General features: G+C 36.1%; 1 protein-coding gene across 2 annotated transcripts in view; it reads right to left on the minus strand.

The window, feature by feature from the left end:
* Positions 1 to 13,941, minus strand: part of cacna2d4a (calcium channel, voltage-dependent, alpha 2/delta subunit 4a) — a 58,868-nt gene that overhangs the window by 33,565 nt on the left and 11,362 nt on the right. For both annotated transcript variants that reach the window (XM_073814776.1, XM_065268572.2), the window contains exons 4-26: positions 13,497 to 13,556; positions 11,858 to 12,020; positions 11,617 to 11,748; positions 10,538 to 10,598; positions 8,722 to 8,872; positions 8,547 to 8,621; positions 8,353 to 8,446; positions 8,166 to 8,275; positions 8,004 to 8,082; positions 7,686 to 7,819; positions 6,552 to 6,629; positions 4,756 to 4,836; positions 4,542 to 4,616; positions 4,371 to 4,457; positions 4,110 to 4,181; positions 3,941 to 4,002; positions 3,641 to 3,708; positions 3,502 to 3,547; positions 2,812 to 2,909; positions 2,495 to 2,588; positions 2,300 to 2,392; positions 1,855 to 1,985; positions 423 to 494 (exon numbers count right to left, since the gene is read on the minus strand). In XM_073814776.1, coding sequence (XP_073670877.1) covers positions 423 to 494; positions 1,855 to 1,985; positions 2,300 to 2,392; positions 2,495 to 2,588; positions 2,812 to 2,909; positions 3,502 to 3,547; positions 3,641 to 3,708; positions 3,941 to 4,002; positions 4,110 to 4,181; positions 4,371 to 4,457; positions 4,542 to 4,616; positions 4,756 to 4,836; positions 6,552 to 6,629; positions 7,686 to 7,819; positions 8,004 to 8,082; positions 8,166 to 8,275; positions 8,353 to 8,446; positions 8,547 to 8,621; positions 8,722 to 8,872; positions 10,538 to 10,598; positions 11,617 to 11,748; positions 11,858 to 12,020; positions 13,497 to 13,556 — 2,116 coding nt within the window. The remainder of the gene's footprint in view (positions 1 to 422; positions 495 to 1,854; positions 1,986 to 2,299; positions 2,393 to 2,494; positions 2,589 to 2,811; positions 2,910 to 3,501; positions 3,548 to 3,640; positions 3,709 to 3,940; positions 4,003 to 4,109; positions 4,182 to 4,370; positions 4,458 to 4,541; positions 4,617 to 4,755; positions 4,837 to 6,551; positions 6,630 to 7,685; positions 7,820 to 8,003; positions 8,083 to 8,165; positions 8,276 to 8,352; positions 8,447 to 8,546; positions 8,622 to 8,721; positions 8,873 to 10,537; positions 10,599 to 11,616; positions 11,749 to 11,857; positions 12,021 to 13,496; positions 13,557 to 13,941) is intronic.

The raw sequence follows: 13,941 nt of genomic DNA on the forward strand, positions 1-13,941 counted from the left end.
TTGAGGGATGTGTGAAAAGGATTTATATTTTATCTGATTTCAACATTATAGCTCAGGATAGTAGCTAGAAGGCTGCGGGCCTTAATGTGATTTCAGAATCTTACATGATATTTAAGTCAAAGAGATTAGTTTAAAAAAATGAATCACTTCCTTAGTAAAAATGCAATAATACATCACCATCATAAAAAAAATACATGAGTGTTATGAAATAGTAAGACCATGTTAAAGTATTTTCCTAGTGTTTAGAGAGGTTGGGAGGTGAACTTCATACATGGTTACACATCCATACATGGGCATATCTACTGTATGCATGCTCTTAACAGAAAAAAAATGATAGCAACTCAGTGGGTGGTTTTATCTCAGCACAAACGAATGAAGCACAAAAAAAGATTTGTCGATAAAGAAAACAAGGAAAGTCCTACCTCCCGCAATTGCTGTTTTCTTGTTCACACTGACAGTAACAGACGTGACAGCGATCACAAATTTGTTGTCCGCTGCAGGAAAATAAATTACGTAACATGACATGCACACAATAAAAACTGTAAAACTTACTTTTTACTACTCTGCATCCAAAAATGGCTACTTTCCAGTTACCTATGCACTATAAATAGCAAAATAGCAATACACACTATAGATACTATGAATACTAAGTGTTCTTTTCAGGTTCAAAATGTGAACTTTTCAAGTTTAGATGGTTTATATCCTGTAAAAATTCCCTGTTGTACTTAGATTTTTCAGTAGCTTGGGTTTCCCCATGCTGCCTTGCGCGCAAATTTATTCACGCTGCAAGTCTAGAATGGAAACTAAATTTTTTGCCCCTGAAATAGGGAACCAATCACAGAACGGGGAGGGGCAGCAAGACGATTATGCCTGTACTGTGGTTGTCACAGTGCCACTAAAATGTTTTGCTTTTCAATATCAATATACAGCTACCGGTTTAGTTGAATAGCTTTCAGCTGTGTGCACACACGTACCGATAAAGTCGTTTACGTTTGAATTTATGTCGCTCTACATACGTCATCTGGAATCATTGAAATGATTGGCTGTGAGCTACATAAAGACGCATTTGATAGACATACGTAGCGCCCAATAAACGGCTCTTGGCATTCGTAAACCACGCCTCAAATACAAGAAAATGAGCATGTGGTTCGACTTGAATTTACATTCCATTTCAAGGTCTTGACTAGAGAGGAGTGGCTATAAATTGTAAAATAAAGTTAAATTATTTCACTTTATTTTTATAATTTATAGCAACTTTGATTAAACGTATAAAATTAAGTGCAACAAGGAATTTTTACAGTGTAGGAACCAAGAATTTAAAGCTTAATGATCCTTTTATATTCTACAGTAGGACATATGTCAGTGGTTCTCAAACTTTTAGGCGTGCCCCCCCTCCCTTGTGAAGGGTGCATCCCTTCGTGCCCCTTCAAAGTCTCTTAACTTAAAATTTTAATTAAACAAAACATGGTACATAAAATGACATCCTTACCCAAACCCAACTCTAACCATAACATCAGGCGACAATGGTTTAAAAAGCATACGAAAAAATAGTATAAAGCAATACTTAAAGTGACATCCTATCGCAAACAGCAAATCTAACCCCAAACTGAAGCGACAATGGTTTAGAAATAGGAAAGACAGTTGAGTAACCAATTCTTGAAACTGACACGAAAAAAAAGTTGTGGCACGGACACGTAAAATGGCGGAAATACGTGACAATGACACGGAAAAATTAGCAAAATATTTCATGTAATTTGTGAGATCATGTTGCATACTGTAGTTTGTTAAGAAAGTACAGTATGCAAACTTGAACAAAATAATCCTTTATGATGATGTCTACAGGGTGCAGATTACCTCGTGTGTTGTCTTCTGTAGGGACGTAATACAGAAATCGTCCAGCTGGATATTCTGCTGCACGTCGATACCAAACGGGGAAATGGTCCAGAGTAAAAAGATTCTCCTTATCTGACGGTAATAAGAATTTCCTGCATAAAATGATAATATTATGTGTAACTAATATTTTTGTGTCCAGTATGTTTTGGCCCTAAAGCATTCCTGCAACTCATTGTGAGTATTCTGACTACAGCAATGAATTACTAAAATGTATCTTACTATTTTTTATAGTAGTTATAAAGAATTATTAATATACATTTATATCCAAAGCTTGAATATATTTTGCTAAATGTACAATATTTTAGGAAAAATATTGATTGATGTTCAGAAATCCTATAACAACAGCTAGTCTATGCTGTTCAAGTCTTGATCCAGACAGCAAGATATCATGATTACAGTCACTCACTTCGCCACACGTTTCTCAACGCCGGCATATCTGATGATCCTCATGAGACCAGAGCGGGTGCCCAGGAATGCCGTCTCTACACCCCCATCAATACTGAATGACGCAGACGTGCAAAGGAATAAGAAAGGTCACGCCAAAAGCACATTACACTAATGAAACTCGTCTGTGACGCTGTATGTGGGTGGGAAAGCGTACCCGGAAGCGTTGAGCAGCAGTGCAGTCCAGTACGCTTCCATAGGAGCTGTGACCACTGCGTCAAAAAGAGTCTGCTGCAAAAGCCTTTCATCACCTGCAGAGCAAACACAGGCATCTTTTCATACAGTACTGTGGATGGATCTCTCTTAATACAGGAAATGATTATGTAAAGTGTTCTTAAACATATGTATACCGTATATTGTTTTTGTTGTGATTATTAAATTTTTGTCAATATTACTTACAGATTTAAATTGATCTGATTTTATTAATTTATCAATAATGGCATGTGTAAAAGGACCTCTACAGACACAACTCACACTCCAGGTCCGGTTCTTTTCCCGTCAGGTACCGAACCACAGCCTGAAATTGTGTAAGCTTGCGGTGATGTGGATCAATGTCAGTCTCGCAGTATGTCCTAAAATGTCACTCAAATCATTTCAGATGCCAAACATACCACAAAACATTAGGGTAACATATTCATTTTAACCCCAACTGCTAAGCGCATTCTCAGAAAAAAGGTACAAGAGGTACAAAAGTTGTCACGCGCGCAGTACCTTTCCAAAAATACAGTTTTGGACCTCAAAGGTACACATTGGTACTGGTTCATTAAAGGTACATAGCTGTACCAAAATGGTAGGAGCTTTTTAACTCTTTCCCCACCATTGAGGAGTTATCTCGTCAATTAAGAGAAAACATTTGCATAAAAAAACGTGTTTTTTTTAAAAAAAGTAAAAAAAAATTTGCTAAAGATTTGTATGTTTTAAATATAGATAAGATGAAGCATTTTTTTCCTGTTTTGTTTGTTTGTTTATTATTTGTTTGAAAGCAGAGGGTCTGTTCTTTTATGTGATATTTTTGTATGTTTATAACTTTTAGTTTATAAATTCATAAGAATTTTAGAAGAAATTTTTCCTGGAATGCATTCTGTGAAACTTTTGTAAAAATTACAAAAAATGGTGGTGGGCAACTTTTTCAACACCTAATTTCTGAGAGTGCATAACACCCACCATTCATTAGCTATAGTGACATCAGATGCAGTCAGATCATGAAGCCCTGAAGACAGAAAAACAACACAGTAGAGAAGAAGAGTCAATACAGAAAAGTAATGATTTTTACTTTGTAGGTAATAATGTGAATGACCTTTACCCTCTTCAACTGACACATTTCCAATGAAAACGTTCTTCCCATGACCTTTGGTAAGTACAATTCCAAGGCTGAAAAAAATCAATATATATAAATAAATAAATATATATATATATATATATATATATATATATATATATATATATATATATATATATATATATATATATATATATATATATATATATATATATATATATATATATATATATATATATATATATATATATATATATATATAATTTTGACAATTAACTTATGAATTACAATAAAAAATTATAAAGAATAATGAATGCTGTTCACCTGAATGGGGTTTCATTGATGGTAGTGTAGAAATATTCATTTTTAAGGAAAACAACCCTCCTCTAAGAAAGGAGGGCATCAGCGTGTTTTAGTATGACACAACTAGGTTAAATAAATCACACTAAAGTAAATGAATTCAAAGAACGTTAGAAGGGTAAAATTCACTCACTGCTTTGTCTACAGTTGCTCTGACATCTAGAGAGAGTGTCCCACTTTCCCCTTTCACCATTGCCGTTCTCAACTGAAACGCACACACACCTTTCAGTAAACTGCTAATTGGTTTGTGAAAGGATTAGGAGTAAGTGTATAGAAAAAATAAGCATAGGAATATTAGTAGCTCTGTAAAAAAAAATCTAATTATAACAGTCAATGGAAAGTCCTCACCATGAAAAGCAAATCTATGTGTATATGTGTGGGTTTTTCCACTCACAGCGTCTTCTGTATCCTCCCACTCCACCTCTGACAGATCCACACTATTATAGTTTGGCTTTGGTTTTAGCTTCTTACCTTCTTTATACTAACACAAGCAAACACATGTGAAAACATCTATTTTATGATCTTAAATAGAGCAGGTTTCTAATGGGAACAGTGTGGTGCTCACCAGAGGTCGAAGGTCAGGGTGAGAGAGGATATAACCATTGTTGGTGTTTAAGAACGCATAGCCGTGAACTCCAAGCTGATACAGCAAAGCAGAGATCAAATCACAAATATTACTACAGATGTTTATAAAATGTGCAAAAAGATAAAGTCTATAGATGTGATCAGCCCTAACAGGTATCGAGATAGTTTATGGAAAGATGTTGTGTCAAAGGCACCTTGTATCGAGGAACCAATCTCATAAGCTCTTTCAAAGGGACATCAGTGCCAACCACACCAAGAAGGATGCCATGAGACAGCTAAACACATATACAGAGAGAGAGAGAGAGAGAGAGAGAGAGAGACAGATGATAAGGTAAGATGTATATTGTTTCCTGTCACTGGACAATTGTCTGTTGTAATGAGTCTGACTGCTAAGTGTAATAATAACAAAGTTAAGTTGTGTGTTCCTGTTAAATGCAGCAATGAATCATGTTAATTGCATTAAAAATGAAGGAAATATTTCTTTCTTCCGTTTTAATTGCCAGCCATATGTTGGTACCACAGAGAAGAAAACTGGAGCAGATGTTTGAAAGGAACGATGAGACTGTGAACAGTGGAAATCTCAGCAGCCTCTAAAGAGCAGTCATTCATTTAATTTATCTCATTTAACCAGCACATATATCAAAACTGAAAAAATTTGAAATATTTCGTTTATAGGCGAATACATATTCAATTAAAAACAATTTATTCGTGTTAAAAATAAAAGAAACAATTGATGTAATATCACTCAAAATAGTTCACCCAAAAATGAAAAGCTGTGGTAAAATTCGTATATAATATGTTTTTACTCTTATCATAGTAACTCATAAGCATACTATACTGCAGAAAAAAAGGTACAAAAGTTGTCACTGGGACAGTAGGCTACTTTTAAAAAGGTCCTAATATGTAAAATTTTGGTAAAGATATGTACCTTTGGGCTATCCTCTAAGGTACAAATGAGGTACCATATGCACCTTTAGGTACAAAGGTGTACTTTTAGAAAAGGTACCACCCCAGTGAAAACTTTTGTATTTTCTTATACCTTTTTTTCTGAGAGTGTACACAGTATTTATTAAAGTAGATTAATTCACTATAGTAAACACTAGATCACTATAGTATATTTAGTAATTACTATAATGTACAGTATACTACAATGTACTTCAATATATTTTTATGCAGGTGCATAAATGAGGAACATTTTTACATTTCAGCAATCTATCAAGGTCATACCTGTAATAAGCTAGATAGATAAGCTTTATCCTTATGACAATTTAAAGCAGTAGGGCTAACCATAACCAAAGGTAACCATAGTAACCACAAATTTACCATAATTTTATTGTCTCACACTAACAATATTTAACTGTGATGTTTGTAGTAAGAAAATAGTTATATAATAATAATTAATCCAACAAACAACGGTTACTACACTTTTACTATAAAAAAAATAGTTAATAGTTTTCTGAGGGAATCCACAGCGAACTCTCGCGCTATTCATCGTCACGCGAGAAAGCACTGATGAAGCGCCTAACTTGTGATTTATTAATCGTCTCACCTTTGTTAGGTACACACGGATATGTATATTGTGAAGATGTACCGGGATATGTGATAAAGATGTGTTTAGGGTGTTATGTAGCAAATATTTACCGGTAATATTATATAATGTCACGTATAAACGGCGATGTCACGAGCTCCGTACGTCCTCGTGGAGACTATCTGACGTGTAGCTTGACGCGGTAAAATGACACGGTGTTTATTTAATGTTTTTTATATATTGAAAGGTATTATAAAAAAATATTTTAGAGAAAGACAGCAGTAATACAAGAATGTGATATTTAAAAGAAATCTAATTCATACACTAAAAATAAATATAACAGCCTTGTTTTGGGTTTACAACAGCAAAATCAAAATATTTTGAGTACCCTTGCATAAATACCCTCTGTGGTACAGTATAATGTTTTATTTTTCTGTGAAGTTTATATCAGATAAAACTCACAGTTTCCTCTTTTTTGCTGAACACAGGCATGGCCAGAGAGGTCATCAGCAGCAAGCTCTGCGCTTGTGTGTTAAAAAGCTGAAAGGCAGAGGAAGAAATGGCATAAACTGAAGGTAATTTCCAGGCAGACAACGTAAAAGTAAGACCTGCAATTAGGGATGCTAAACAATTAATCGTGATTAATCTATAGCAGAATAAAAGTTTTTGTTTACATCACATATGTGTGTAAACTGTGTATAATAAATATGTATATATATAAATATGAACACATTCATGTATAATTTAAAGAAAAAAAAGTATATATTAAGTATTTATATTTATATATAATATAAATTATACATAAATATACAAATGTATAAACACATGTAAACATTTCTAAAACATATACATGCATGTGTGTACATTTATTTATACAAAGTTATTATACACAGTTCACACACATATATGATGTAAACAAAAACTTTTATTCTGCTATTAGATTAATCGCGATTAATTGTTAAGCATCCCTACCTGCAATCTGATAACCCCGTTAAGTGCAAATGTGGTACCGTAGGTGGAATCTGTTTCTTATTGTTCTCATCTGTACCCAGATTTACGGAAATTTGATAAAACTATCAGCTACCAAAAGGACAGTGGTCCTTTGTTGTATTTAATTTAACACATATAAACCCATCCCATTTATTTCCTCCTACAATCAGTGAGGAAATAATGGTGTAGGTTCAATGTGTGCTTCAAAGTCCTTCAGAAAGACATCAGCAGCAGAAATAAAAAAGTTAAAAATACAAAAATCATCTTATATAATACACATATGTGTACCATAATAACAAAAATAACTGGTTAAAAAGTCTATTTACTGAAAATCTACCACACATTTAACAATGACCTTGCTACATTAAACACAATGGAAATATATCACTACCTTTAAACTACAGAAACACATAAATATACTGTGGTGTGTTTCTATTGTAAGATAGTAAATAGGCTTTGCTCTACTGTGGAAGACACAGGAGTTTACCTTAGCTGTACTGGGTAGCTGAAATAAGATGAGATAGGATGAGGCGAAAGAATGACCAACAAAATGGACAGAATAATGGAGGTTTGGGACATTTATTCAAAATGTAGGTATCTGCTCACCACACTGTCCATGTAGGCCTCTGTCCAAATGATGTCATGATCATGATTGATGACCATTGGCCTGCTTAGCACATGAAGATATTCCATAACATTCTCCTGTACATCTGCCAAAGTAGAGATGTGCGTGTAGTAACCTACAAAACAAAGACAGAAAGTACTGTACAATGAGCGTGGGGTTTTAGTCTGTAACCAGCAGAGGGCATCACTGTCACAATATTTAATTATTATTCTGTTGAAATTCTAGGAAACATCATGTGTGTGAGTGACTAGCTAGGATAGAGTCCCACAATCCAATGCCTGTTTTGAAGTGAATCTTACCCTTATTGTTGCAAGCAATCCATTTGACATTATCAGCAAACGTTAGCTCTCGTCCAATCAGATACGTGAACACTCGCACCTGTTTGAGAATGTGGTATATAGTCCGATTTTCCAAGTTAAGCGCGTATCTGTTTTGACTATATGTGTGTATTTCTTTGGTACCTTGCGGTCTGGCCAGTTAAACTCCTCGAAAACCTGCTGAAAGTCTTCCATGGCCCCATCAGTGATCAACATTATTGCCTGGTTGCATAAACTACCTCTGCCCTCTGCTGCTGCCTACACACACACACACAAGGGGATGCTTTTAATATAAGAATGTTTTCACGGATATACACAATCTCAAACACACTTGCCTCATTCAGGATTTTGAAAGATTCTTTCATGGCTTTCTTCACTTTGCCTTCACCCTTCACCTGCAACTCTTCCACCAACAGTTTAAAGTGCTACAAATAGAAGGAAAGGGAGAAAGAAAGAACTGCAGAAAATATGAAGATCTCCACTGGGAACTAAATTTTAGTCTCATACAAGCAGAGAAACTGTTACCTCGCGGTTGTCCAGGTCAGCCTGTACCAATGTGCCTTTAAAACAGGGCTCTACATATTGGACATAATCACTATACTGAAGAGAATACAATTGTTAATCATTACGTTTGCACTAGCATTCAAATAGAGGAAGAAGTCATGAAGCCAAATGCTTCATAAAGGATTTATTTTCTTACTGCGATGACGTTGACAAAGTCGTTTTCGCCGAGCGTGTTTAAAATTGTGTTGATGGTATGTTTTGCAATAGTGAGCCTTAAACCCTTCATACTGCCACTTATGTCCACAGCAATGATGATATCTTTAGGAGACGTGGCAGCCTGGATGTACCTAAAAATGGAAAAACACAAACAGAATAATGTTTTTAATGCTATTGGGAGTGGCTCAGTGCATACCACTGTTGCCTCACAGCAAGAAGGTCACTGGTTCGAGCCCCAGCTAGTTTGCATGTTCTCCCTGTGTCAGTGTGGGTTTACTTTGGGTCACAATACTCCGGTTTTCTCCCACAGGCCAAAAACATGCAAGTTAGGTGAATTGGAGATCAACTGGTTCTTGCCATAAATGTCATAATGTCATAAAGACGAAGAAGAAAATGTTATTGTCTGCTTAATTTTAAGCTCTAAAAGACCTTGACAAACAGTCACAACCTTTAACATTAATAATTCCTGAAACAGATAATGGTGTGGAAAATCCCATCTGCACAATGTTCTCAGAGAAGCAAATTACAAGATTATCGTAAGAAGATGACAGAGAGACAGAATGGATTGTAGCAGCAGTTGCAACTCATGTTTATACCTTTTTTATTCATCTTACTTTGTGTTTATTTAACTTATTTAAATTCTATTAAAGGAACACACCCAGATTTTGGGAATTTAGCTTATTCACCGTATCCCCCAGAGTTGGATAAGTCCATACATACCTTTCTCATCTCCGTGCATGCTGTAGTCTGGAAGTGAATGGCTCCAGCAAGCAAACTGCTCCCAAAAAGTGACAAAATAACGCGAACATTTTCCAATATATGTGTTGTGATTCGTAAGATAAGCTAGTAGGGGCTGCGTCAGACAGAGTTACAGCACGCACGGAGATGAGAAAGGTATGTATGGACTTATCTAACTTTGGGGGATACGGTGAATAAGCTAAATTCTCAAAATCGGGGGGTGTTCCTTTAAATCCTTCGTGGCATTGAGGAGTTACAGTATCTCATCAATTAAGAGAAAATGCTTTCCTGCCAATGATGGCAATCTATATTTCCACTATTATTCACTAGGTGGTGCTCTTACCAAACTTATAAAACACTGAAACATCCACTGATTCAAAAACAGTAAAACTGTGTATATTTTGATCACCGTTCTGAATCTGATTGCTTACAAAAGTCCTTCACAAAAATGAAATTATTTCAGCTTTTTCATGATACCCATATTTGAGAGGTGATTAAAAGATTAACAAAGATGTTTTCTTTGTTTGTTTGTTTGTTTGAAATGAGATGGTCTGGTCTCTTATTTGATATACGGTATGTTTATATATTTATAGAAGAACATTTTCTGGCAGACATTAAACTTTTGTGAAAATCGCAAAAAAATGCTTGCGCTGGCTGGCAACTTTTTTAAAAACACTGGCGGAGAAAGACTTAATGAATCACTCGTAAGATCACAACAGCGTTATTTGTTTCTTTACGATAAGAAACAAAGTATTGTGCTTTTCACTCGTAGCCAAAGAGATTGTGTGCATTAGCTATAATAGCATTAGTCCAAGCAGAAGGTGTTTGTGGAAACTGGGCAGAGGAATTGAAACAGATGTACAAGTCAGTCACAACAAGGAATGGAGATTAAAAATCACTAAGATAAGATCTGTTCCTTGACCTTGGGATGAGAGAACACTTCTGAGTCCTTGACGTCCAGGAGGAATTAATCTGAGCAAACATCCAGTTTAGTTTACAACTAGAGAGGATGTCTAGAGCTCACACAAACACACACATAAACACATTCAAAGACTCACCAGTTGCGATTCCTGGCATCAAAAGTGACAACTCCGTTTTCATCAGGTGTCCACTGGATACCTTAAATATATTTAAAGAGTTTGTTCACTATTTGATCTAATATAGATCATTTATTATAACATGTTAAAATAGCCACTTTGCATGTGTGAGCAAAAATGTGCCGTTTTTGATGTGTCTTTTTAAATGCAAATGAGATGATCTCTGCACTAAATGACAGTGTTGTGGTTGGATAGTGCCGATAGATTAAGGGGCGGTATTATCCCCTTCTGACATCACAGAGGGAGCCGAAGTTCAACGCCCTATTTTTTCCAGATGCTTGCAGAGAATGGTTTACCAAAACTAAGTTACTGGGTTAATCGTTTTCACATTTTCTAGGTTGATAGAAGCACTCGGGACGAAATTAGTCCAATAGCACTTAAACATGGAAAACGTCTGATTTTCATGATATGTCCCCTTTAATCAAAAACACTAAACTCCTCCCCTCCTTTAAACGATCTGTCTTACATCCGGTCAAGGGGTATGGCATGTGGGTGGGGCCTGGGAAAAGATCACAGCGATTAGCAAACAGCAACATGACCCAGCTTCCAACAATCCAATCAATTCTTGATGGATAAATTCTGCGCTACCTTTATTTAATTTCAAAAGCCATTTTACTTTGATATACGTCACGACGGGAATATTAGACAGTCGCTACTTCCTTTCATTGTGACTTTAAGTGTAGGATATATCAAAATCAGGGTTAACATTGTTGTCAAGTAATCCATTGCGAGAGAGAAAGACTTTTGTGTGCATGTGTATGTAAGATCTCATTAACTGTGGGAAGCTGCTTTGTTAGCGTGTCAATACTGTGATGACACGATGAATAATGAGAGAGGCAGAGAGAAGAGGCTGATTCATTGTGCCCATTATTCACACCAGTAATTTTGTGTCAATCAGACATCATCATCTGTCTGTCATGTCTTGTTTCTGAATGTGCAGAACAGCATGTTCAGGCACAGTGTTGTTGTTTTTTTGCCTTGTTTACAAAGAATAATCACTTCAATCACTGTAGTGTGCTTAGTAGCTCTGAAGTCATTACCAGGGTAAAGTCTGAAAAATCCTGTCGAGCTGCCGAAGTACTGCCAGGTTAGAGTCGGGTCCTTCTCAAAGTTACTAATGAAAATGTCATTCAGCGCTTCTGACATAAACACCCCGTTCAGAATATCAGGATCTGAAGAGAGAGAGAGAGAGAGAGAGAGAGAGAGAGAATCTGCTTGATTTAGTTTTTAATCAGTGCTAGGAATTCATTGTTTTATATTCAGTCGAGTTTCTGACTCTACCTTTGTTATAGACATTGGTAGGCACTTGTATGACACTCAGCTGAGTGTTAACTGGCAGTTTGTTAAAGTGCTCATTCTCCTCTAGAGGAAATTCAGCCCCCAGCGAAACATAGTTTCCTTCCTCATCCAGCGTGTTAATCAGCATCGAATTGTAGTAGTCAAACTGAATAAAGATCAAAGAGGATACACAAGTATACATATTACATATACATTACAGTTTAATGTAAAGATTAGAAACACTATGTGACCCTGGACCCAAAAATCAGTCATAAGGGTAATTTTTTTAACATTTAGATTTATACATCATCTAAAAGCTGAATAAATAATGATGTATAGTTTGTAAAGATAGGACAACATTTGGTCGAGATGCAACTATATGAAAATCTGAATATTGAAAATAAACGCCTTTAAAGTTGTCCAAAGGAAATCCTTAGCAACACATATTACTAATGATAAATAAATGTTTGAGATATTTATGGTACACAGCCAGGCCCGGATTAACACAGTGAAGTGCCCCAGGGTGACCACATTTCAAGTGCCCCCCCCCAAAAAAAAAAAAAAAAATATATATATATATATATATATATATATATATATATATATATATATATATATATATATATATATATAAAACTCTAGTCATTCAGGGCTCCAGACTAACTTTTTTTGTTATTAGGAGCACTGTAACCCCTGACTGGAAATTTTAGGAGCACCAGCAGAAAATTTAGGGCACACCTTAAATCAGCCTCACATGCTGCACATGCTCATGCACAATTGATGAAACTTTCAGAAACTTTCAGAAACTTGCACATATATACAATAAGTTATACCCAGATAGCATACTTTAATGAGATGAGTTACACATTTCTCATCTTTTATGCAGTTTTCCTTAACTGGGCACTGATGTAGACCTTTATTCTCATCTGTAATGTTTTTTGTGTTAATGGCCTAAAAGTTCTCCCACTCTCTTTATCTTTTATCTCTGCAATGTTTAATTTTAAACCTGCGGGTGTGCGTCTCCTCGCGGTTCTGAATGAGATGTGTTGACTTTACCCGGGCTGCGTAGACCCATCGGTAGAATCATCGGAGCACATGGTGACATAAAACGATATACGCGTCATGCAACTGAGCGGTTAAAACCTGATCGCGCATTCCGTAGTTTTGTGTGCCCGCACATGCACGAGTGCTTGTAAAAAACCTTTTGCCCACAGTCTGGAGCCCTTGGTGCCACCCTATTGCCTGGTGCACCAGGGCACTCGCCCAATCCCGTCTATGGATAATCCGGCCTTGTACACAGCAAGATGGTCACTGGTTCGAGCCCCAGCTACGGTGGAGTTTGCATGTTCTCCTTGTGTCAGTGTGGGTTTACTTTGGGTACTCCGGTATCCTCCCATAGGCCAAAAACCTGTAAGTAAGGTGAATTGGAGATGCCAATATCTTCATGGAACTTGATCTTTACTTAATACCGAATAATTTTGATAATGATAATTTTGACACATACAGTGTATTGTAGCTACAAATATACCCGTGCAACTTGTTTTGTGGTCCAGGGTCACATATAGATGGATATGAATAGAGGAATTAATTAACTGATGGGTGAATGGATTCAGAGTGATAGAGAGGTGGATGGATGGCTCACCTCTAATGAGGCATTATACTCATGATAAAAATCTGCATCCTCTGCTGTCTCTGCTGTTCTCTAGTTAAAACACACACACACACACACACACGTAAAATGATTTCAGAAGATTACTTGAATTGGTCATCTGATCTAAAGCACACAACAAAAGACATTTACATTAGAGCAGAAACATTATTTAATATAAAAAACCTGTACATTGAAAATTGCACTGGAAAACTGTTTATGATTACGTTTAAAGTTTAAAGTAGGTTTGTGAAGAGCTTTTTAAAAGCTTAAATTGGGCGGTGCCTGCTGCCGCCATCTTGGCCACGCGTCACTGTGCATCACTTGCGGATAACCGAAAATGATGAAGCCAATACGAAAGTAAATTAAACTGCAATTCATTGACTGTCCGCTTGAGGCAGGCTCCAAAAGGGAGTCAATTCCCATAGACCTCCATGTT

This window comes from Paramisgurnus dabryanus, chromosome 1 (genome assembly GCF_030506205.2).
Source record: "Paramisgurnus dabryanus chromosome 1, PD_genome_1.1, whole genome shotgun sequence".
NCBI classification, from domain to species: Eukaryota; Metazoa; Chordata; class Actinopteri; order Cypriniformes; family Cobitidae; genus Paramisgurnus; species Paramisgurnus dabryanus.